The 22,897-nt window shown below is 53.8% G+C and overlaps 9 protein-coding genes across 9 annotated transcripts; 5 read left to right on the top strand and 4 right to left on the bottom strand.

Moving 5' to 3' along the window:
• Positions 1-406: 406 nt before the first annotated feature.
• BZA70DRAFT_292952 (biotin synthase) lies at positions 407-2,155 on the top strand. Its single transcript, XM_064914395.1, has 2 exons — positions 407-928; positions 998-2,155. Exons 1-2 carry the CDS (start codon positions 635-637, stop codon positions 1,973-1,975), a joined length of 1,272 nt encoding a protein of 423 aa, XP_064770640.1. The 5' UTR covers positions 407-634; the 3' UTR covers positions 1,976-2,155.
• A 1,008-nt stretch (positions 2,156-3,163) lies between these two features.
• BZA70DRAFT_286962 (uncharacterized protein) lies at positions 3,164-4,339 on the bottom strand (the record flags this gene model as incomplete). Its single annotated transcript, XM_064913911.1, has 4 exons — positions 3,164-3,207; positions 3,472-3,562; positions 3,614-3,843; positions 3,973-4,339. 4 exons carry the CDS (start codon positions 4,337-4,339, stop codon positions 3,164-3,166), a joined length of 732 nt encoding a protein of 243 aa, XP_064770641.1.
• Positions 4,340-9,780: 5,441 nt separating this feature from the next.
• On the top strand, positions 9,781-10,866 carry BZA70DRAFT_286963 (uncharacterized protein; the record flags this gene model as incomplete). The annotated part of the gene is made up of 5 exons (XM_064913912.1): positions 9,781-9,873; positions 9,932-10,101; positions 10,181-10,210; positions 10,278-10,515; positions 10,597-10,866. The coding sequence occupies 5 exons, from the start codon at positions 9,781-9,783 to the stop codon at positions 10,864-10,866; spliced, it is 801 nt and encodes a 266-aa protein (XP_064770642.1).
• Positions 10,493-12,235, bottom strand: BZA70DRAFT_271771 (uncharacterized protein). The gene is made up of 3 exons (XM_064911535.1): positions 12,128-12,235; positions 10,663-12,070; positions 10,493-10,600 (listed from the first exon to the last, which is right to left on the bottom strand). Exons 1-2 carry the CDS (start codon positions 12,197-12,199, stop codon positions 10,904-10,906), a joined length of 1,239 nt encoding a protein of 412 aa, XP_064770643.1. The 5' UTR covers positions 12,200-12,235; the 3' UTR covers positions 10,493-10,600; positions 10,663-10,903.
• Positions 12,236-12,242: 7 nt separating this feature from the next.
• BZA70DRAFT_20216 (ribosomal protein-alanine acetyltransferase RimI-like protein) lies at positions 12,243-13,284 on the top strand. Its single transcript, XM_064910136.1, has 3 exons — positions 12,243-12,588; positions 12,660-12,890; positions 12,968-13,284. Exons 1-3 carry the CDS (start codon positions 12,442-12,444, stop codon positions 13,160-13,162), a joined length of 573 nt encoding a protein of 190 aa, XP_064770644.1. The 5' UTR covers positions 12,243-12,441; the 3' UTR covers positions 13,163-13,284.
• Positions 13,285-13,819: 535 nt separating this feature from the next.
• On the top strand, positions 13,820-15,575 carry BZA70DRAFT_286966 (putative Hsp70 chaperone; the record flags this gene model as incomplete). The annotated part of the gene is made up of 2 exons (XM_064913913.1): positions 13,820-13,912; positions 13,974-15,575. 2 exons carry the CDS (start codon positions 13,820-13,822, stop codon positions 15,573-15,575), a joined length of 1,695 nt encoding a protein of 564 aa, XP_064770645.1.
• Positions 15,576-15,784: 209 nt separating this feature from the next.
• Positions 15,785-17,540, top strand: BZA70DRAFT_271778 (uncharacterized protein). Its single transcript, XM_064911536.1, has 2 exons — positions 15,785-16,437; positions 16,489-17,540. Exons 1-2 carry the CDS (start codon positions 15,972-15,974, stop codon positions 17,397-17,399), a joined length of 1,377 nt encoding a protein of 458 aa, XP_064770646.1. The 5' UTR covers positions 15,785-15,971; the 3' UTR covers positions 17,400-17,540.
• Positions 17,128-18,839, bottom strand: BZA70DRAFT_20412 (uncharacterized protein). Its single transcript, XM_064910150.1, has 4 exons — positions 18,484-18,839; positions 18,260-18,354; positions 17,713-18,167; positions 17,128-17,645 (listed from the first exon to the last, which is right to left on the bottom strand). The coding sequence occupies exons 1-4, from the start codon at positions 18,742-18,744 to the stop codon at positions 17,560-17,562; spliced, it is 897 nt and encodes a 298-aa protein (XP_064770647.1). The 5' UTR covers positions 18,745-18,839; the 3' UTR covers positions 17,128-17,559.
• A 2,441-nt stretch (positions 18,840-21,280) lies between these two features.
• BZA70DRAFT_234603 (kinase-like domain-containing protein) lies at positions 21,281-22,300 on the bottom strand (the record flags this gene model as incomplete). The annotated part of the gene is made up of 3 exons (XM_064910303.1): positions 21,281-21,505; positions 21,557-22,078; positions 22,178-22,300. Coding segments are annotated over 3 exons (870 nt in total), but the record flags the coding sequence as incomplete, so codon positions are not given.
• Between the last annotated feature and the right edge of the window lie 597 nt (positions 22,301-22,897).

A 22,897-nucleotide genomic window follows, 5' to 3' on the forward strand; every position in this document is an offset into this window, starting at 1 on the left:
AAAATGCCATAACTATAGGCAAGAACAAGAAGACGAGTCTGACGCGCGCGTACGAATAAAAAGGACCGCAAATTCACTTTAAATCAAGAAACAGGGTCCTCGAAGCGAGCACTAAAAGCCTTCGGCAGGCGTTTCTATTTTCCTTCGCAGAAACAGAGCAATGAACTAGACTTTGCTGTATTAAAACAACGTGTATGCCTCCTGGTCGATTCGGGCATTCTCTCTTCGACATCTCCAAGCAACTCACAAAGGACTCACAGCTACGTGACTCAATTGTGATCTCGAATTGCACCGAAGACATTACTCTGTTAGCAATTTCCCCCACCCGCCCCACCTCCCGCCGGGTAAACGAACTCGGCAACCACCGACCAGCAGCAAAATGCGTAAATTATTTTTGAAGTCCGCTCTTCGGCTCTTCTACATGTCTGATCTCTATCATCTCTCGATCTTCTCTTGATCTGTCCGAGGTTCTGTTTGGCCGTTGCTTAGACGTCTCCAGGTCTCAATTACCCAGTTAGCAAATATCGGCACTGTTCGGCTCCTGGCCTGAACGATAGCGCTCATTACACGCCTTTGGTCGCATATACCCGTCACTTCCCATCTCTTGATATCCCCTCTCTCGTCGTCATCAACCATGGCCTCGCTCCCTCACTCCGCCATCTACGGCATTTCCCGCGCATCTCTCTCGCGCAGCAGCTACTTTGCTCGATCCACCCTCTCTATCACCGCCAAAGCGACCTTCAAGAGCGACGCGAGCCAGAACCTTGCCGCCGTCGCCGTGCCCGAAGATCATCAGCCCACCCCCACTCCAAGCAACGAGACTGTTCTCGAGCGCGCACTCAAAGCCTCTGGACCCAGAAACACATGGACTCGAGAGGAGATCCAGGAGATCTACGAGACTCCCTTGATGGACCTTGTCTATCACGCCGTATGCAACCCCACTCGCTGCATCTCTCAATCCAATGCTGTACCTAACAGATTACTTCTTTCCATCTAGAGCACCGTCCATCGCAAGTTCCACGACCCGTCCAAGATCCAGCTCTGCACACTTCTCAGCATCAAGACCGGAGGATGCACAGAAGACTGCTCATACTGCGCGCAATCCTCGCGACACAAGACCGGTCTCAAGGCCTCCAAGCTCGTCACCCTCGGCAGCGTGCTCAGAGCCGCCCGCGAAGCGCGCGACAACGGATCGACCCGGTTCTGCATGGGCGCCGCCTGGCGCGACATGCACGGTCGTAAGTCGGGCCTCCGCGACATCAAGGAGATGATCACCGAAGTGCGCGGCATGGGCATGGAGGTCTGCGTCACGCTCGGCATGGTCACCGACGCTCAGGCGCGCGAGCTCAAGGACGCTGGCCTGACGGCGTACAACCACAACGTCGACACCTCGCGTGAGTTCTACCCGTCCGTTATCACCACGCGTACGTACGACGAGCGCCTCAACACCATCTCGAACGTCGACCAGGCCGGTCTCAGCGTCTGCTCGGGCGGTATCCTCGGCCTCGGCGAGGCGAAAGAGGACCACATCGGTCTGCTCTACACTCTCTCGACCCTTCCTAGCCACCCCGAATCCGTGCCGATCAACACCCTCGTGCCCATTCCCGGAACCCCGCTCGGCGATAACAAGCCGATCGAGTTCAAGTCCGTCCTGCGCACGATCGCAACCGCTCGCATCGTCATGCCAAAGTCCGTCATCCGCCTCGCGGCCGGACGCATCACTCTCGACGACGAGAAGCAGGGCCTCTGCTTCATGGCGGGCGCGAACGCCGTCTTCACCGGCGAGAAGATGCTCACCACCGACTGCTCGGGCTGGGACGAAGATAAGCGTCTGCTCGACAGCTGGGGACTTAGTCCTATGAAGTCCTTCGAGAAGGATAACTCGAACCCGACCATGGCTGCTGAGGAGCAGGAGGAGAAGCCTTCTGCGCTCTTTGGTACCGAGCGCTCGTTCGACTCTGTTTCCAAGATCTAATTTCTCTGCGAACTTCACTAGATGCTTAAAATACATACAAATATATACAACTACATGACATCCTTTTGGAAAAAAGGCAACGTTTCATTATTTCTTTGGTTTAGTTTGATTTATCCACTTTGCACGCTGTTTTGTTCTGTTTTGCGCAGCTCTATATTTCAATAAAGACATCAAAAAGCATTCCAATCCTTTCTTTTGCTGAATAATATACTGTGGTACTGATCCGCAGTAGACAAGAGGGCGTTCACAAAGTCAACCTATTCGGCGGAGAGACCTCACCAGCTCGCATGCGCTCTTTCCCTGCCAATGCAGCTACCTTTTCTGTAGCAAACGTCTTCTCTATTTCTTCACCTCGAGCTCGTTTCTGTTGGACAATTGCTTATATGGCTCGTCTGAGTCGCACTTAGCTATCCGGCGGACGAGTATGACTCTCTTGGTATATTTAAGAGCTCTGTACAACACAAAATTAGGAGACGGGCAGCGCGTTAGTTACGCGTTAAGCTTTTTACAGATCGGGAACCAGCAACATAGTCACGCGCCCGCCTGAACTGCAATCCGCACTTTTCAGCGCGCTCGCCACTTTCTCCTCTTTTCCCTTCTCTTTTTCCTTCCCCGATACACTTAGGTGTCATGAATGAACCCCCCCAGCAGTCCGATCGTCTCTGTGAAGAAGTATCGACTCTGACAGAATGGATCGACTGCTGCGTGCACTATTTATAAAGCATCTATGCTGTTTTTGGAAATCTTGCGTTGTGTGTACAGCTTTAGCTGCCGTAGAATGCCTGCCCCCCATCTCTGTGAAGAAGTACCGACTCTGACAGAGATGGATCAGCGGATTGCTGGGCATAAGTTTTGGAATATGTTTTGCGTTGTGTGTACAGCTTTAGCTGCCTGCTAACCCACCAAACAATCCTAGCCGTATGGATCGCGCTCTGAGTGAGTCTTTCTATATGGCCTGGTTTGTTTGGCTCTTTCTAGGTACCCGGGCAGATGATACGATGGCGGCTGCCCCGGCGCGTCGTCCAACGATCTCTCCCAGAATCACGGCAAAAACAGTCAGTACAGTTATACAGTCAATCTAGCACCCTCAGCTAACAGCAATCATACAGATGCGCGCAACCTCCCTGTGTGCCCTGCTGCAAAGGCGCCTTTGGCATACCGAAGAGGTTCCCAAAGCCGTCTCCACCATCAACGATCACCGCGGATGCCGTTGATGCCGTAGTCACTCGACTCTAGGGAAAGCAAGCGCGATCAGCAAGACAGAGTCCGGACCCTTTCTCTCTAGGACCTTCCTATGAGCGATGAGTTTCTTTCGCATCATGATCTTGACTCTTAAACGCTGACTGAGGATCTCATCTCTAGGACATTATCGCAGTTCCGGCCGGTACTGAAACATGGGCTTCGATCCTCTCCTCTCTCGTGTGCGTGGTACCCCGCGGACCTGCCACAGGGTAGCATATACCACGCTAGGTAGACTCTCTGAGAATAGCAGATACCTCCAGAGGTAGCATTCTCATGCAGAGAGTCGCCGATGATGCACCAGGTAGTATTCTGTGGCAGACCTCCGCGGGGACGCCAGAGAGCAGCCTATGCCGTTCGCGGTAGCACTCTCCTATGAAGTGGCGTTGTGCCGCTCACGCGAGGGACAGAGGAGCGAAGCCGGCTCTTGCGAGAGCACATGTCAAGCAGACTGGCGACCGCCTGTCGATCGGAAGACTTGCAGGCCCTTGACCACCGGCTGGCCAGGGGAGAGTCTTGTCCTGTCTCTGTCTTGCACCGGTCGCGCTTGCTCGGTGCTTCGTGCACCATGGCCGCCAGACAGCTTTCGAGCTTGGGAGTTGATGCTCTGGTGTCGCCTTGCAGCAGCCCTAGCAGCATGACAACGTCCGCACGCAGATGCCGGGTGAGCATGCATATGCTCAGGGAGATACTCCTTTGCCGGCTCGGTACGCTGCATGACCGCCCTCAGCGCCCTTCAGGTCATGGGCGCTGGTGACCAGGGCGGTCGATCTGATGAGATTCTTCTTTAGCCAGGTTGCTCATCGGATTTAAAACGTCTATGTTGTCGCGTCTCTGAAACACGCGCACCGGTAGGCCGTGCCGTCGCACGGGGCCGGTAGCGACGGAGTTGACGAGAGTCCGCGCGACCAACCGTCTTGGCGAAGATGGGCTCTGCGGCCACAGAGCCCTCGGAGGCAAGACGGGCGGATCATGCGACAACGCTGACAAACCATCAATACGGGGGTAGCCCTTGGGCTGCCTTTGGTTGAAGTCGGGTCTTAGTGGGTATGGCGACCATTGAGAGATGGTCGCAGAGTCCCACATAACTCTAGGATTTTGAATTCTAGAGTATGCGTAACGCATTCTTCCCGATCCTGGCGCCAGCCGCTCCACGCGTGCTCTGCCTGTTCTGTCTTTCCTGTCTATGCTGTCGACTTTCTCGTGAAGGTCTGTCTTAGCAGTGACGGGGTTACTATTTAGTAACAGACAGGATAGGAGAACACGCGCGGAGCGGTACCGTATTGTAAAACCCAGAAAGAAAAAAAAATAAACCGTTTTCATTCTCTCAGTATTTAACACTAGTAGTTGGGCAGTACATTAAAATACAGTAAACAGGACGATCTAATAGACAGACAGTATAAAAAGCGAGCTAGTAGAAAACATTCAGATTGTTCTCAAGCCGATTTCCGTCAGACGGAGGTCACGATTGCAAAACTGCGCGGCTGGCTTCAGTAGGAAGAAACAGGGCGCATGCCTCCTGCCCCTTCCCTATCACAATTCTTGTGTCGGTCGCTGCTATCTCTGGAAGACACAAAAACAGCCAAGTCCAAGCCCAGTTGTGCATGATTGCTTGAGTATGGTTTTCCCAAAGTCCGCTATCCACATTATCGCCGGCCGCTCCGCGACCCGCGCTTCTGCGTCATGGGCGATGCGAACGGCGCCTGCGATAAATAAAATGCACAGCATCAGCTGCTCGGATGTGGAAGCCCCTCCCCACTAGCTGTACGCGCAGTCCCGCGAATTTTCGTGAACTGGTAGTTGCAACGCGGTGAAGACTGCAGATGAATATCAGCTACGTGGCGTGAAGGGCGCGATCGTTTTAAGTCTGCTTCCAGGTCTGGACCCTCCAGGTCTGTCAACGTAACCAGATGCCTGATACGTATGAATGCTTACTCATTTCTTAAAAATATTACTCCTCACCAGAAACGATTCTCATAAATAGCGATATATCTTTACATTATGGCAGTTTATCTAAGCCTCCTTTTAAATCGTAAAAACGCATTTCAGTAGAGATTTATGTTGTATATTGTCCATCTTAAACAGTGCTTCCTGCGCTTTTGATCGTTTCCTACGGTTTGAGTATATCGATACAGATCAAGTGTCATGCGACTGCCTCTCTCAAGCAGTATTCGTTCGAGTGATTAAGAAATTGAACAAAAGAAGCCTGTTTATTGTAATAGTTTATCTCAAAGTGTAGAAGATCGCGAAGCGGCCTACGCGTCAGGTGTATGTTTACTTCCGGCCAGATCGAGAAACCCCATCATTCTAACACGCGCCCGCCTGACTTAAAGTCCGCCCACTTCTGCGCGCTCGCCTCTTTCTCCTCTTGAATCTCTTCTATTCTTCTATCTGATATCATTTTTGATCCCATCCCTTTGCTCTGATGTATTTCCCAGCAATATATCGACCACGACATCGCCTGCCGCTGCTTCTCACTAGCACTTTTGTTCCTGTTCATGTTCTCTGGTAAGTCTGATCTTCTAACGCCCAAAGTAACCCACCCATATGAAAAATGACTCAAGCTTCACCCATGCAATTGGATTTTTTCGGTTCTTTGTCTGGTCCAGGTGTCGCGAGCGCGAGACATACGCACGATACGATACGATACGACCGGTTGTTGCTCCGTCACCGGAAGGGCGGCCTAGTAGTTGTTCTGCGAATCATCCAACTGGTTTTGCTTGCAACCTCTCTATACACACGGCAATAATAGTAAGCACAGCTATATAATGTAACAGAACTCTCAGCTAACAGATATAACACAGACGTGAGCGTCCTCCAGCTCGTACTCCGCTGCAAAACGCCCGAGGGCGTCTCCCCAACCTACGATCGCGGATGTCGCTAGGTGAAGTCGTCAGTCAACTCTTGGGGGAAGCAAGCGCGACCAGTACAGGATACACACCTGTCGGCAGCATGACATTCTCAATCCTCTGGCCCGCGGACTGGTCGGGAGAGAGTCTCGTCATGGCCTGCAGCTATCGCGCTTGGTTCATGGTACCCACCCAGCTCTCGAGCTACACGGGAGAGAAGTGTACGGGTGGCTGGCCTGCAGCATCCCAAGAGCCTGACAACCTTCCGCAAACAGCGCATGCACCGAGTGAGCAGCCATCAGCTAGCATACGCACTATGCTCAGCCTATACATGCTCAGAGAGACATTCCTTTGCCGGCTCGGCACCTCTGCGTGGCCGACCCTTCCGCGTGTTGTCAAGACATCTGTCACGACGGGCGCGGTTGGTCAGGGCGGTTAATCTGATGAGATTCTTCTTTAGCCAGGTTGCTCATTGGATTCAAAACGCCTGACGTTGTCGCAGTCTCCGAAACGAGCGGCTGGTAAGCTGCGCCGTCGCATGGAGTCGTAGGCGACGGTAGTGAAGAGAGTCCGCGCGACCAAAGGTCTTGTCGACGAGGGAAGTCTGCTTTAACAAGCCCTCCGATGACAAGACCAGAAGATTATGCGACAACAGCAGACAAACCATCAATACGGAGGTAGTCTTCGGACTGCCTTTGGGCGAAGTCGAGTCTTAGTGGGTATGGCGGCATTGAGAACACGCTTGTTTAACGACAGGCGTGGTCGCAGAGTCCCACAGAACTCTAGGATTCTGAATTCTAGAGTCTGCGTAACGCATTCTCCCTGATCCTGGAACCAGCCGCTTTGTGTGTGCTTTTCTGTTCTATCTTTCCTGTTTACGCTGTGAATCTTTCTCTGTGAGGATGTTTCTAGGCCGTGTATAGAGATGCTGTTTTTGGAATAGTGACTGACGGAAGAGAGGAGAGCGCGCGAAGCGGTTTCGTATGGTAAACCCAAGGAAGAAAAAAAATAAACCGTTCTCATGATACTGACAATTGAGACGTAGTAGAACATGAAAGGAAGGTCATGCAGGGTTGGGAGCTTAGGTATGAGACCAGCTCTACGAGGTCGTCAAATATCAAGCGCGCGAGCTCGAAGAGCCAGACAGACGATTCAACCACACGTATTCTACTCTGATACGACAAAAATCATCACCACCCACCGACTTTGCAGAGGACGAGGAAAATAGACTTCCAGATAAATTATCTAATTCGTAGGCAGAAAACAATAGAATGGCTCGTGCGCTATTGTTTATGTTTACGTTCGTCCTGATCGGGAACCACCAGCATACTACTCACGCTGAATCCGCCTGAACTGGAATCCGCTGTTTTTCAGCGCGCCCGCCTGTTTCTCCTCTCTTTCTCCTTCTCTTCTTTCCTTCCCTCATCACTTCTCTTGATCTCCCCCCCTCCCCCCTGCCCAGTCCGATCTGTTTTCCAGCAACAGATCGGCTGCGACGTCTGCTATCTCGCGCGCTTCTGTTGTTTCTGTTCATTTTCCTCTGTGAAAGCTAAGCTGCTTCCCTGTTCTTTCTAACCCGCTACACACATGCTCTGTTTGCAAAGCCCGGATAACAAACCCACCAACGTTTCAGCTGCTGCTGTTGATCTTGAATCAGACTGGTAAATATTTCTTCTTCTGTCTTTGATATACCCAATACCCCGTAACGGAACTTACACCCCCGCACTCCCCGCTCGACATGCGCGTGATTCCCAGAGCAATCCTGCCTGTATAGAGAGCGTTCCAGAGGCTCTCTATACAGCTGGGGTTGCTTGGCTTGTTCTTCTTTCTATTTAGGTACCCCCGACGCCCGATACTCGACAGACACGACCGCCGGCTGCTCCACCCCGTCGTCCCGCGAAGCGGCCTAGTGATGGATCTGAGGATCATCCTACGGCACGGCTTGAAAACTCTCTTGGTTTACTCACGGCAAAATAGAGTGAGTAGGTTGACAGTCGATACGGTGCACTTGGCTAACAGTAGGATTATAGACCCGCGCACACACTACAGCGCACCCCGCTGCACAGGCATCTTTGAGATGTCTTGACCGCCGACGACACTCGCGGATGTCGTTAGGCGAAGAAGTCAGTCGACTCTAGGGGGAAGCAAGTGCGATCAGTGAGACAGAGCTACATATGCCTGTCAGCAACATGACACTTTTGAACAGCTGCACCTGAGGGTCGATCGGGAGAGAGCCTTGTCATGTCTTGCAGCTGACGCGCTTGCTTCACTCACCACGGCCGCCAGACAGATCTCGAGCTTGTATGGGAGAGACACGTTCTGGCCGGGCCTCGCAGCACCCCTAGGAGTTTGGCATACTTTCCGCACGCGCAGATACCGAGTGAGCATGAGTGAGCATGCGTGCTCAGGAGCCTATTCCCTTGCCGGCTCGGGTACCTCTGCGCGGCCGCCCCTAACGCGCCTTACGTTCTATACAGGCGCCGTTGGTCGGGGCGGTCAATCTGATGAGATTCTTCTTTGGCCAGGTTTCTCTATCGGATTAAAAACGTCCACGTTGTGGCATCTCGGAGATATGCAAGCTGATAAGCTGCGCCGTTCGCAAGGAGTCAGAGGCGGCGGTAGTGAAGAGAGTCCGCGCGATCAACGGTCTTGCTGAGGAGGAGAGTCTGTGGACTGCAGCTGCAGAAAACCCTTCGAGGACGCAAGATGAGCGGATAAGGCGACAACGATGGCACAATCCCCAATACGGAGGCAGTTCTGGAATGCCTTTGGGTGAAGTCGGGTCTTAGTGGGTATGGCGACAACGGGAGCCCGCAGTTTGGTACAAGCGCGGTTGCAGAGTCCCACATAACTCAAGTTCACGAGTATGCGTAATAGCATTCTTCCCGATCCTGGCACCAGCCGCTGATGTCTTCATCAACAGATATCATGCGCGCTCGATTTTTTTCTGTCTTTCCTGCCCACGTTCGTAGTCTTAGTTAGTCTTAGTTAGTCGTGGGCAGAGTTGCTGTATATCTTTGTTAGTGACTGTAGAGAGCGCGCGCCGAGCGGCACCGTGTTGTAAAACCGGAAAAGAAAAAAAAATACATCATCATTGAACATCAATATAAAGAGTTGTGGGCGTAGTGGAAGATGCGAGTGGGAGTAGGTATATGAATATATGTGTACATTATTAGCTAAGACATGCAGAGGTTTAGACCAGAGAAGCCGAGCAGGGGATGTTTTGGCAACTCAGAACGAGGAGTAGCAGAGCAGAGAGCAGCGATAAGAAGGAGGGTGGCTTAGACTTGGCCGCAGACTTCTAGAAACAAGTCAGGAAGCTCGTGCGAACGGTGCTGATCTGCGAGCAGCTGCCTTTTCTGGCTGCGAACGACGAACCACCCACCGTTGTTCTGTCGTCGTCTTCAAGCTAGTAGAACGATGAATAGAACCGTTGAACGACCTTCTCGAGCCTCCAGAACAAAGGCGAACCGGCAGCGAAAGGGAGGCAGGAAAGCAGGCTGGCCGGAACAGGTCGATGACATCATCGGCAGCTCATCGCGATGGGCGCGGGCCCAGTGATCAACAGCGGCGCCGAGAAATCCTAAAACAGGGCCGCACGCTCGACTGCCCTCGTCACCTCCCTTTTGTGCATCTACTTCCCGCACAAGTTTCTCGAGTCAACTTGCTTGAGGTTGCTGTTATTACTTTTTGGATAGCTGTTGATAGTTTGGAAATATGTCGTCTTTTATTGGAAAGTATATTGCGCGCCGGTTCTTCCAGGAATCGGTCAACAACGCGTTCGGCACCGAGGATCCCTACTTTGAAGAGGTGCGCTCGTCTTTGGTCCATGTTCATTTTTAGCCAGGCTTCTAATGCGCTTTAGTAGGTCCCGATGGAAGACATGGCGGCCAACAAAAATCGGAAGCAAAAGAAGCGCAGACGGCCGCCTCCGGCTGGGATCTCGGACAACGACGCAAAGGTCCTGACGAGGGTCAAGAGGAGATCGTATTATCTCGATATGAGTCTTGGGATGTGCTGCTGCGGACTGGGGATTGGGTGCGTTATGCTTTCATGCAACTACTCTTGCTGGTTATTGTTTGGTGTATCTCGGGGTCGGGACTAACGTGCTGTGTAGATGGAGTGCTGTTATAGGCTTTATACCTGGGTATGTTCTAACCTCCAACCCACAACTCGTTACAAAACTAACAACAGCTCACCTCTTCCTCCCAAAGAATCGGCGACATCATAGCCTGCTACCTCTCCTACCAAGTCGTGCGCCTTGCGAACCAGATCGACGGCGGCCTGCCGACCGCGCTCTACTCGCAGATGATTGGCAACGTCATGCTCGACTTTGCGTTCGGCCTTGTCCCGATCGTCGGCGACGTCGTGAACGTGCTTTATAAAGCTAATAGTCGAAACTCGCTCTTACTAGAGAAGCATCTTCGAAAGGTCGGACAGCATAATTTAAAGGTGAGCTACTAGTGTTTTTCTATTGACTGAGAAAAAAAATTGTAGAGAAATTCTAACGCCTAGGATAATGCGACATTATAGCATGGTAACGCACCCACCCCTGCTCCTAATCAAGCAAGGCCGCCTGCTAATCCGAACTCTTTCCAGCGTCCGAACACGACGGCTCCAGTCGGCTCATCGACCAATCCGGAATCCACTAACACCGCGCAGCCCCAATCCTCTAGTTGGTTCGGCTGGGGATCGGGAGACCGTGACAACGGCGGTGGGAGTAGTGGCACGAACGCGCAGCAAAGCGGAATGCGGAATGTTGAGGGTGGTGATTATGATGTTGAGACTGGAGTGAGGCGATAGGATTGGTGTTGTGTTCACTTCGTCCTGAAGGTGTTGTTTATAATTCATATTGACTTATGATTTCTTCTTTGGTACTCCGCGGCGGACAGGGCCACGTAAATGATGCAGATTTTGTAGCCACCAGACACCCGTAGCACAAAATGTCTTTGTCCTTGGTAAGTGTGTCGCTGTCCGAGGGTTCTTGGGGATTCTCGACAGCTGAAGTATTGACAGTAATATTCTGCAGCCACTTCTCCGGCTCAGACGCGCACTTTACACCGCAGATAGCACAAGCCATATCCATCTCGGCCGTCGTGTCTTTCAACTTATCCGCGGTGCGCACCACGGTCGAGACAATACTCGGGAACCCGGCCTCGATCTCGCGGAAATAGTTGACGAGCAAATCGTCGATCGTCATCATGCGAAGAACCGCAGCCGGCGTGACGGCCGGTTTGATAATGTACTCTGCAAACCCCTGCATCGCCGCATACTCGCCCGCTTCGGCGCGCATGATCTCACGCATCGGGAAGAGCTGCACGACGGATTCACTGATGGAGTAGTTGTCGCTTATGGAAGCGGGGATCGAGGCGCCGCGGCCTTTGGCGGTTAGACTGAGGACGCGCTCGGCCAGACGGGACATTGTGTCGCCAAAGAGGAGCGTGGGCGAATCGTGTTTGACAGCGGCGCAGACGACAAGCGTTTTGATGATGGTCGAGAGGAGATCGCGTTTGGATGTCCGGTCGCGGACTTTGTCGAGGATATCGGATTTGACTGTATGCGGAAGCGCTTCTGTGTCGTCGGCGGCGGCCGGAGAGGTGAATGAGTACGATTCAAGATCAGGACCGTGCGAGAATACGCCCAACTCGTCGCTGCTGTTGAGCAAGAAGTCGTCTAGGGGGATGATATCAAAAGTGCAGATGTCGCCAAACTTGTCTCTGAGCTCGTCAATCGCCGCTGCCGGAGACCGCGAGTACGCACTGACGGACGAGCAGTCGACGTGCACGGCGGTGACGGCGAACCCGGTTGCGCCGCGGTGGGTCTCAATCTGATCGCGCAGATGCTCGACGAGCATCTCAAGCAGAGCAACTGACGACGCGCCAAGAGAAAGCGCAAGAAGTAGACGCACGGGCGGGGTTGGCGAGGAGGAGCGCGGGGGGTAGGTTACTTTGTAGGGAGCCATCTGCTTGCGCTCTTTGCCGCGGATGTAGCGCACGAAGCAGGGCCTTTGATTGTCATGTTGTTAGAACGGAATTGCACAAGGAAAGAGGAAGAGTAGATACCTGCAGAATGGCTCCTTGCGAGAGACAAAAACCGCCTCGGCGGCCGAGCACCGTTTACACAGCTGCGCGGTCATCGTCAGATGCTCGACTGGTTTCTTCCGAGAGCACTGAGAGCAAAAAAAAAAGATGATCCGTTGGGAGTTTGCGGGTAATCACGTGATGCGGGGAAAGCAGCGGATCGGCAAAAAGGCGGCTCGGAAGCCTGGCTGTCGGCAATCGATAACGGGCCGAAGATCATCTCGCTGAGGCCCCGGGTTTATTTAGGCTGCTGCTGCCTCCTTCTCTGCCTCTTCACCATCGACGCAGCACAACAGCCATGGAAGGCAGACAGCAGCAGCAGCCCGTCTTCCTGCCGCTGCTCCCGCTCGTGCCGGACGAGGAGATCGAGCAGCGGTCCCGCGTCCTGCGTATCCGCATCGACTCTTTCTGCACACGCGACCTCGATGCGGTGCGTCAGTTCCTGGTAAGCAGCACTTCTTGAAGCCACCATCAACCCCAGCAGAAGAAGAAAGAAATAGACTAATATCCTGACAGAGCAATAACCTCCCGCTCACATACTCCAACTCGTTCCTCCTCCAATTCATCACCGCCCGTGAATCCCGCATGCTGATTGCCCGTCACGCCTCTACAGACGCCATCGTCGGCATCGTCGGCGGCAGATTCGTGCACTCGCTCGCCGACCGCCGTATATGCCACGGCCACATCATGATCCTCGCCGTGGCCGAGCAGTGCCGCCGGTCCGGCGTCGGCCGCATCCTTCTCCAGGTTAGTAGTCTGCACTGCGCTTCACGACAGTCCACCGAGACTTCCGCTCGTCCGACGAGACTGACATTGTACTGTAGAAACTCGAGTCCAAGCTCCGCTCATCCGCGTCCGCGACAGTCAAGACCAGCTTCCTCGAAGTCTCGCACACGAACGCTGCGGCAATCAAGTTCTACCAGAACGAAGGCTACTCGATCGAGAAGCGTGAAAAGGGCTATTACAATGGGAAGGTCGACGCCCTCATCATGAGAAAGTATTCTCTAGCAACTGTATAACACAACACAACGCAGTATCAGTGTTTTTGGGTTATTTATTGAAAGTAATCTGCTCTTTTGTTTTATATCTACATCATAGTTGATGTAACCTGGCTACGGTGCATGGTATGTTTTCTACGTCTGGCGTCTCGTTCGGTACGGTCTTTGTGTATTCATCTTTCTGCTTTGTGTACACTGTTTTTATTCTATCTGCATATTTGTCGCTTAAATATAGCGGCACCATCTTGGCTATTTACCTGTTTGCCTATTCCCTATGTGAGTATCTTGATCTATTTGATGCTGAGTACATAAGCCAGCCAGTGCCCTCCCTCGTTCTATGCACTTCCTTTTTCACACATATCTCCAAACCCCTTGAGCCCTGATAATCACTATTTGCGCCAGTCTCAATCAAACTCAAGAATAGAGAATGTAAATAAATCGCACTCAGTATACAGAGATAGGCCGCATAGTCACATGACCCATGCACACTCATCCACAACACTTATGCCATCTCTTCACCCTGAAGAAACAGAGTTTTATGATTTTTTTTTCTTCAATTTCTCTTCTTCGAGTTCTTCAGTTTACTATTCTTCATACAAAACAGAGCCAGCAGTACTGCGCTTTACATACACTATTTCTTTTTAGTAAAGATATACACAGAAAAGAACAAGTAATATAATGTCGGAAGAACAGCAAACTGGCGATGGCGCCATGACGGTCATTGGCGTTTCGTTTGGAAACGCAAACTCGTCGATTTCTTTCACCGGTTCTGTATGTATTTGTCTGTCTTCTTTGTTTGGATTTGAGTTCGTTGCTAACATGACGTGACTAGGATGGAAACGTCGATATCATCGCAAACCAGGACGGAGACCGAAGCATTCCGTCGACGCTGGCGTACGTGAAGGAAGACGAGTACCACGGCCTGCAAGCAAAGGCGCAGCTGATCCGCAACTCGAAAAACACGGTGACCAACTTCCGCGACTACATTGGCAAGCAGTTTTCCGAGATCGACCCGACGTACTCACACAGATCTGCGCACCCGGTTGAAAACGCAGGCAAGGTCGGCTACCAGCTCGATGTGCTTCCTGAAGAAGGCGCCGAGCCCAAATTTTTCTCCGTCGAGGAAGTTGCCCAGATCCACCTGCGGAGACTGCGCGAGTCGGCCGAGGACTTTTTGGGAAAGCCAGTCACGGGCGCGGTGCTGACTGTCCCGACGGATTTCACCCAGAAGCAGCGCGAGGAGCTCAAGCAGATTGCGACCGAGGCCGGCATTCCGGTCATGCAGATCGTGTCGGAGCCCGTTGCTGCGCTGCTTGCGTACGACTCGGTCACTTACGGCGCGTTTCCCAAGGACCGCATCGTTGTGGTTGCCGACTTTGGATACACGCGCTCGGACGCGGCCGTGATTGCGGTGCGCGGAGGGATGTACACTGTGCTTGCGACCGCGCACAACTACGAGCTCGGTGGCGCGAGCCTCGACGAGACGCTCGCGGACCATTTCGCCAAGGAGTTTGAGAAGAAGAACGGGATCGACCCGCGCAAGGAGTCTGCGCGGTCGATCGCCAAGTTGATTGCCGAGTGCGAGGTGACGCGCAAGACGCTGAGCAACAGCAACTCGTCGACGATCTCGATCGAGTCGCTTGCCGGCGGCTTCGACTTCCACTCGACGATCAACCGGCTCCGGTTCGAGATGCTTGCGCGGAAGCAGTTTGATAACGCGGTGTCGCTGGTCGAGGACGTGGTGAAGAAGGCGGGTCTGGACGTGCTGGACGTGGACGAGGTCGTGCTCGTCGGCGGCAGCGCGCAGACGCCCAAGATCCTCAGCCGGATCGAGGCCATCTTTCCCGAGACCACCAAGGTCGCGTCGCCGTCGGGCAAGGCGCTGAACCCAGCCGAGCTGATTGCGCGCGGCGCGGCAGTGCAGGCGTCGTTGATTGCGGGCTTTGAGCAGAGCGACATCGACGAGAGCCTGCAGCCGCTTGTTGCGAACGCGCCGCACCTGGCCAAGTCGGTCGGCGTGGTGACTGCGGACGGGTCGTTTGTGCCGGTGCTGGAGAGCTATACTGCGGTGCCGATCCGACACTCTGCGGTGTTTGAGGTGCCTGCTGAGGGCGGGGACGTTCTTGTGGGTATCTACGAGGGCGAGCGGGAGATTGTGACGCGCAAGGTCGAGAGCATAAAGGAGGATAAGGATGAGGAGGATGACCTTGATGATGAGGAGGAGTTCTCGGACGAAGAGGACGAGGAGACGCGGGAGAAGGTGCTGAAGCCGGCGACGAAGCTGGCGGAGGCGGTGGTGAAGGGGACGAAGGCGGGCGGGAAGGTCGAGGTTGTGATCAATATCACGGCCGATCTGAAGGTGAGCGTGGCAGTGCGCGAGGTGGGGAGTGGGGCTGTGCGCGGCGAGTTGCCAGCTGCGGAGGTGCAAAAGTAGATGTTTTGAGAAGAGAGAAAGAAGAAGAAGCTGAGTATAGAACAAGAAGCAATACACCGGATCTATTTCAGTCTCGAGGCAGATGTAGAAGGAGGAGGAGCAAAAATAAGTGCATGCGCGTACAAAGGTAAGCTTCAATTTAGACGAGACTAGTGCGGCGCTTAAAGGAGACCCACCGCGCGCGAAGGTTTTGTTTCACACGCGCTACTGCAAGGCCCAGGGGTCGGGTGCAGAGCCACGTGGCTGAGGCCCAGCACCCACCGCATCGTGCGTTTTTTCCTTCCTTCTTCCCGCGCTTTCGCTGCTCTTTGTTCTGCACAGGACTCTTGGAGCGAGAGAGCGTAACCAGCAGCAGCGGCTTCAGCAACACCGGTCTGCGGCAGATGAGAGGCGCGGATGGACGCAGCTTCTTTGCAAGAACAGCAGCAGGAACAGGACAAGGACAAGGACAAGGAGCAGGACCCTGCAGCTAGCCCCGATGACGACCACCAGCAGCAGGAGGAAGTGCAGGAGGATCACCACAGAACCTCACTCTCTTCCTCTCTCGAACTACCAATACCCGCCATCGCCCGCGTCGTCGCCCTCCGCCAGTCATCCGACCGCACGCTGCCCCCTCTTCCCTCGCGCGGAGCCTCCTCTGCCCCTGTCTCTGTCTCCGACCCACCGCAGGAGCAACAGCAACAGCAGCAGCAGCAGCAGGCGGGCTTCAGTCTTGAGAAATCACACCGGCCAAAGACAGGGATTGTTAGGAGTAAACGGCCGCCGCCGCTCAATATCGACCAGGCGAGACCGGGACGGAGTGCGTCTGGGATAGGGCGACGGGTGCGGAGGATGACGAGCAGTGTGCTCGGGAAAGCCCTGCGTGAGTCTTCTTGTCTTTTCTCATCAACACAGCAAACTGACTGAAATACAGCCCCCGTGGTCCTCAACGACGGAGAACCAAAAAACACAGCAGCAACAGCAGCAACAGCAGCAACAGCTCCCACGCCAACCTACGCCCGCAAAAACAGAAAGCGCGTGCTCGGCCTGCCATGGTGGGCCTTCGCCCTCATTCTCTTCGCCCTCGTCGTCGTCATCATCGTCTGCGTCGTCGTCCCCACCCAAATATCCGCAAAACGCAAAGCGAACCGCGCATCCGACAGCTCAGCAAGCACAACCTCCTCCACCTTACCACACTACCCTTTCTCGCCCTCCACCACATCCACCAGCAGCAGCTCGAGTCCGTCGGCGTCGGACGTCAGCACCGCGATTTGTCGCAAAATCCTGCCCTGCGAAAACGACGGTGTGAGCTCGGTGCGTAACCTCACCTGCGTCTGCATCTGCACAAATGACTTTGCTGGAAACGTGTGCCAATACGCCTCCGGCACCGCGTGCAGCGTGTACACCCTCGCAGACGCCGACGCGGACGGGAAGAACGTCACGCTCGGGACGTCGATCGCGGAGGTCCTTGACGACGATAACGAGTATTTTGCATACATCAGCCTGAACGCGTCGACAATCTACGACGTCTTGACCGACGCCGACGTAGGCTGCTCATCGCAAAACGCCCTTGTCTCTTTCGACACCGACGACTTCACCAGCACCAGCAGCACGTTCAACATCACATCCACAGTCCTTGACTTTGCACAGATCCTCGTGCTCGACGTGCTGCAAACAAACAAGAGCGTGAGCGACGCGGCGATGCTGCAGGAGAGCTTGCAGACCGCGTTTGACGACGACGAGATCGATGCTGATTCGGGGACGGTGTATCTCGAGTACTGCGGCGTCGAGGTCGATTTCTTGACTTTTACTGCTACGGGCAACGGCGTCGGAGGCGGGTGGTAGCATCTTATTCTATGAACTTACGAATTTGCATTTTTTGTCTTTGTCTTTGTGTTTGTGTTTGTCGGGGAGTAAACTGGTTAGATCTCGTGTAGACATGACGATCGTCTTAATAATCCTGCTATGTGCGTTCTATGATTAATACACTCTCTATATACCCCCTCTAGCTCTTTCGCACCTGTCTAATGTATCCCTCCAACGCATCCATCCTGTTACAAACAGACACCAACTCCGCCACCGTCTCCGTAGCTACCCAACTCGTTAGTCCTCAGAGTATCAGACAGACAAAGAAACAGAAACAAGGGGCTAAACTAACCTTCTCCAAAACACCGCTGCGACAGACGCAGCTGCTGCGGGACTAGTACGCCAAACCACCGAATCGGATCCATCCGTAGCGGCAGTTTCGGTTTCGCAACTGTCTCCTTCTTCTCCACACTCTCTTTCTTCTCATCATCCTCCTTCTCTCCGTCCTTTGATTGCTCCGTCGCGCCTTTCCTGCGTCTCGTCGTCGCTGAGGTGTCGGCGCCCGACGCACCCACCTGCTCCTTCAAATCCTTAATCTTCTCCTCCGCCGGCGCCGACTCCCCAGCAGCAGCAGCGGCAGCAGCAGCAGCAGCCTCCAGCTTTGCCCGCTTCTCCTTCTCCTTTTTCTCCAGCTCGGCCATATCCTCAGCCGGCACGGCCGCGTCTGTCATACTCAAGCCCACGTATGAGAGATCGTTGGTCTCAGAAGAGACGTACAGCGGCGTGAACGTCTTATCTGTCAATTCTCTGCAGCGCGCTTGTCAGTAACCTCACTCTCTTTTTGCAATCTACCTTCTCAACCACCCACACTGGTTTAAAAAGTAAAGGAACAGACGTACAGGATTCTGGAGGCGTGCATGTTTCCGTGATACTGGTCGCGTCCGAAATGGCCGCGGGAACGGCCGTAGTTTGCCTGTGCCAGATTCAGGAATCCCTATCGCAGTCATAGTCAGCACCACCTCGTCTTCTCTTCCCCACCACCACCACCTCCTCCTCGTCCTCCTCAATTGAGTACGCAGAAGAAGAGCGAAAACAAAAATAAGAGGATGAAAGAACAACTCACCTCAGCGAATAGATGACTGAGCCGGAGCCGTAAACTCTGATACGTATCAACCAACTCGCAATACTCAAACAGCAACTTATCAAAACTACTCGACAATCCCGCCGGATCCACCAATTCCTCCTCCTCTTTCTTCTCCTCTGTCTTCTCATCGCCATCTTGAGCCACGGATAATTCAGTCCCCGGCTCGGCAATCGGCTGCTGCTGTGCTTTACCATCGTCGTCGCCGAGCGCGAGCTTTGAAATTTCGGATTCGAGCGCCATTCTAAAACTACCTCTTTGCTGGACTAGTAATCAAACACTCTCTCTTCAATACCAAACAAACACAATCAATCAACGCTCCACAATCTGCTCAAGCACTCGCGATGCTCAGACGCAGACGATAGTGCTGGTGCTGGGAGGTTCCAAGCCCAGCGACCGATAAACTTTCTTTACAACCCTCGTTTTTATCGCGTCAGTTCTCGTCCGGATCTCCGCGGTTTGTTGGTTGATCAACCTGAAACACCAGCAGACAAGAAACAACTGCAATAAGAGCAAAAGCAAATGCAAATGCAATTCGGTCGTCGGCGGTTGTTTTACCGTGTTGATAAGTGGTTTTGCTGTAAAGAATTGAGGGAGTTGAGATAGTATACATCTTCAGTCTTTCATTCTGCTGTTCTCTTCGCTCTTGTCACTAAAAGTAATTAAACATGGATACAACGATAAACAAAACAAAAAGCACAGTATATATATATATAGATATGGTAATAAAATAGTAAAATCCCCAAACCGAATGCTAAATCAGGATATAATATAAAAGCACAGAAAACGCACAACTCTTTAAAACCTCAGATCAAATCAATCAAATCAAATCAATCAAATAAAAACCATCGCTGACGATAAAAATAATCAACACTGCAACGCTTTTTCTTTTTTTTCTTTTCTCGCTCATAATCCCTTGACGCGCAACCATAAACTGCCTCATCAGCTAAAAAAAGAATAACAGTAACTAACTGGCAGGCGCAGTCCCTCTCCGTCTGAAAAAATCCATGACTTTCCGCGCCGGGCCTGTACCGCCATATCGTCTCTTTTCCTCATGTGCTGCGGCATTGAAATTCTTGGCGTTCGCGCTGATTTTCGCGGCGTCGCTGGTGTTGTTAGTAGTGCTGCTGCTCGAAGGCACAGTAGCAGCAGGAGCAGCAGCGGATGGTTTAACCTGCTGCTTTCTAGGCGACCCAGCAACCGCCGACATAGGCCGCGCCTTAGCCTGCGCCTGCGACGGCGTTCGCGCGTGGCCGGATGTAGACGAACCACCACCGGTATTTCCATTTCCTCCTCCCGAAGCCGAGGACTTGATGCGCCCGAAAAACCGCTCGGCGTTGTAGCTCAGACTCGACTGTGCGCGACGATGCCCGCGGTGCGCGTTTCCTCCTGCGCTTGCAGACGGCGGCGGCGCGGTACTTCCCGCCTGCGACTTTCGTGATGCGGCAGCTGCGGCAGCCGTCGCGGCCGACGACGCCGACGACGTCGAATACGCTCGCGACGGTGTAGCCGCCGCAGCAGCAGCAGAAGAAGGTGCGGCAGCAGCAGCACTGGGAGTCGAGCTCTCTTTCGGCGCCGCAGCCTGAAACGACGACGAGCTCGACGCGATGAACATTGACTGCGGTCGTTCGCGCCGCCGAGGAGATCCTGTGGCAGCCGAGTGCGAGGCCGCTCCCGCGGGTTTCACGTTTCCGCCCGCTGCCATCGAGGATCTCGAGGGCGTGCTGCTAGGCGTAGCAGCAGCAGCTGTAGTAGACGTTGGCGCCGGCGCAAACGATTGAGGCAGTGGCTTCATCAGGTCCGGCACATTCGGTGTAGACGCCGACTTGGGCGGCATGCTCGAAGCGGGGAGATACTGCATGCTCATCGGTCTCGCACGCTTGGTAGGCACCGGCAAGCGCGAGTACGTGCTGTTTCGCGGGGAGGATGACGACGGCGACGACGCGGTCTGCTCGTCGACCGACGACAGCCGTATACTGTTGCGTTTGTTCCCGCTCGACGACGGCGTGTACGACGGAGAACGGACGACTCCTGCTGCTGCTCCTCGCGAAGCCGGAGTCGCCGCAGAGGTCTCGGCCTCGTCTTCGTGAATGGTTTCCGTGATGACGCTCGGAGGCGGCTGCAGCGACGGCAGCTCTTCCGCCACGACGGACGACTGCTCGACTGGCTGCTCTGCAACATTCTCTGGAATCTCAGCGGCAGGCGCAGGTGCAGACGCAGCATGCTGTGGCTTCTGCTGGTTAACAACAGCAGGTCGGACCGGCTCCATCATAGCGCGAGGAGTGAACGTAGGCGGCTTGGTATACTCCAGCTGGATCGTATGCCGCTTTTCGTATCTGCTCGACGCCTGCTGTGTGCTCTGAGAGGCCGACGAGCCAGAAGATGGCTTGCTTGCTGACTGCAGCGATGTCTGATGAAGCTGCTTCTGGACGTTTTCAATATTGTCCTGCGCAGACGCTGCTGCACCAGAAATCGGAGCATTCGAAGCCGAGGTGCTGAAGCCGGTGGTAGGTTCCGTTGAGGGCGCGTACGACCGTCGCTTGTTGCTGCTGTTGTTGTTACTGTCAGCACCAACGGTAGACTGGTTCCGCCTGTGGCCGGCGCTCATGGACGGCTCGACAGACGAGTACCGGTGGTTATCTCTCGCGCTCATCGACCGCGGAATGCCAGGGGTGGTTGACTGTCTCGTGGCGCGAATGACGCGTTGCTGCTGCTGCTCGCCGTCCGGCATCGACGAAAGCATACTTTCCCATTCCTTGGGCTTGACGGACAAGAACTTGGCGTAAGGAAGCAGCCAGGAGTGCGCGCGGACTTCGAGCAGATCGGCTCGCTTGTCTGGGTTCGGGACCAGGATCCGTCGCAGAAGATCACGCGGCATGGGCTTGACGTAGTCTGGGAATGTCAGCGGCGTGGTCGTGATGTAGTGGTAGAGTTGGGTGATGTTTGATCCGTTGGGATTTTGCGGGTCGTCGTCGAAGGGGAGGTAGCCAGCAAGCATTGCGTACTAGGTGTGTTAGTAATGTTATGGGCAGTATGAAAGTAATAAAGAACCTACCAAAATAACACCACAACTCCAGACATCAACTTTCCTCCCAGAATACTTTGAATCACTAACGACGAGCTCAGGAGCGGCATAGCAAGGCGAGCCACAGCTGGTGCTCATGAGATCGGCGTTGGGAATACCAGAGACGACGTCGTCGGGGTTGAAGACGTTTGCAAAGCCGAAATCGGTGATGATGATGTTTTTGTGCTTGTCGAGCAACAGATTCTCGAGCTTGAGATCACGGTGCACGATACCCTTTGAGTGCAGGTAATCGACGCCGGAGATGAGCTGGGCAAAGAGTCTGCATGCCGACGAGTCTTTGAGGTATTTATTTTGCAGGATGTACTCAAACAGCTCACCGCCGGAGGCGTATTCGAGCACGATGCCGATGTATTTTTCGTTCTGGATGATTTCCTGTAGCCGGACGAGGTTGGGATGACGGAGGTGACGGAGGACGATGATTTCGCGCTGGAACTTTGCTTCGCGATTCGACATGGGAGGGATGTTTTCTTTCTTAATGAGCTTGACGGCGACCTGCAGAGATGTGTTTAGCAAGAATAGAATTGAGAGAGGGCGCGTTTGCGTCGCGTGACGCGTGTATGGTAGGAGAAGAGCAGGGGGAAGATATGATACCTCAGAGGGGTGCTTGCCGTCGCGTCTCCAGCCAAGTTTGACCTTGCCGAACTCTCCTTCGCCGAGGGTTGTGCCGAGCATGTAATTACCAAACTTGACGGCCTCTTTGCCTACGGGCCGCATGTCGACGACGGCGGCGCCGGGGTACATTGTTGTTGCCATGTCTGAGGGAGCGGTGGCGGTCTGCACGGCAGCCATGAGGGCCGCGGGGGATGAGAGAAGAGGGGGTGGTTGAAGTGAACAAGTGGAAGGAGAGATTCAAAGGAGCAGCATGTGCAGAGCAGCAGCGTGAGAAGGCAGGGCAGGAGGAGGAGGGAGGAGGATGGAGGAGGGAGGAAAGGGGGACTGATGAGATCAGGATGATTAGGGGATGCGGAGGGATGCGGAGGGGAGGTTGTGAGGAGGAGAGCAGGAATAGCCCAACAGAGAACACGCTGCTGAGCAGAAAGCAGAGAGAATCCCGCGAAGAAGAGGAAGAGCAGCAGAGGAGGAGGAGGAGAGGAAGAAGCGTTGACGAGGACGAGGAGGGAGCGATTTGGTTGATGAGAACAAAAACAATCAAGCTGACCGCATTCCGCAAGAGTGAGTGGAGTTGAAGTGGGGATGAGAGTACGGATGCTTAGTATTAGTACGGGGGGTGTAATGAGTACCAAAATACTCCCAGCCAAGGCTCGTGCGCAGGGATGACGGCCGCTTTTGGCAGCCTTCGAAGGGTAAACA

The sequence above is a fragment of the Myxozyma melibiosi genome (genome assembly GCF_037950935.1).
Source record: "Myxozyma melibiosi strain Phaff 52-87 chromosome Unknown BZA70scaffold_1, whole genome shotgun sequence".
In the NCBI taxonomy this organism is placed as follows: Eukaryota; Fungi; Ascomycota; class Lipomycetes; order Lipomycetales; family Lipomycetaceae; genus Myxozyma; species Myxozyma melibiosi.

What these genes read in the sequence shown, in the direction of transcription:
- BZA70DRAFT_271778 (XM_064911536.1), top strand. Translation starts at nt 15,972, where the DNA reads ATGGACGCAGCTTCTTTGCAAGAACAGCAGCAGGAACAGGACAAGGAC. An exon ending in TGTGCTCGGGAAAGCCCTGC is followed by an intron (nt 16,438 to 16,488) that starts GTGAGTCTTCTT and finishes ACTGAAATACAG; the next exon opens with CCCCCGTGGTCCTCAACGAC.
- BZA70DRAFT_292952 (XM_064914395.1), top strand. Translation starts at nt 635, where the DNA reads ATGGCCTCGCTCCCTCACTCCGCCATCTACGGCATTTCCCGCGCATCT. An exon ending in TGGACCTTGTCTATCACGCC is followed by an intron (nt 929 to 997) that starts GTATGCAACCCC and finishes CTTTCCATCTAG; the next exon opens with AGCACCGTCCATCGCAAGTT.
- BZA70DRAFT_20216 (XM_064910136.1), top strand. Translation starts at nt 12,442, where the DNA reads ATGGAAGGCAGACAGCAGCAGCAGCCCGTCTTCCTGCCGCTGCTCCCG. An exon ending in ATGCGGTGCGTCAGTTCCTG is followed by an intron (nt 12,589 to 12,659) that starts GTAAGCAGCACT and finishes ATATCCTGACAG; the next exon opens with AGCAATAACCTCCCGCTCAC. An exon ending in TCGGCCGCATCCTTCTCCAG is followed by an intron (nt 12,891 to 12,967) that starts GTTAGTAGTCTG and finishes ATTGTACTGTAG; the next exon opens with AAACTCGAGTCCAAGCTCCG.
- BZA70DRAFT_271771 (XM_064911535.1), bottom strand. Translation starts at nt 12,199, where the DNA reads ATGACCGCGCAGCTGTGTAAACGGTGCTCGGCCGCCGAGGCGGTTTTT. An exon ending in CTCGCAAGGAGCCATTCTGC is followed by an intron (nt 12,071 to 12,127) that starts AGGTATCTACTC and finishes CATGACAATCAA; the next exon opens with AGGCCCTGCTTCGTGCGCTA.
- BZA70DRAFT_20412 (XM_064910150.1), bottom strand. Translation starts at nt 18,744, where the DNA reads ATGGCGCTCGAATCCGAAATTTCAAAGCTCGCGCTCGGCGACGACGAT. An exon ending in TCAGTCATCTATTCGCTGAG is followed by an intron (nt 18,355 to 18,483) that starts GTGAGTTGTTCT and finishes TGACTGCGATAG; the next exon opens with GGATTCCTGAATCTGGCACA. An exon ending in GCAGCGGTGTTTTGGAGAAG is followed by an intron (nt 17,646 to 17,712) that starts GTTAGTTTAGCC and finishes CGAGTTGGGTAG; the next exon opens with CTACGGAGACGGTGGCGGAG.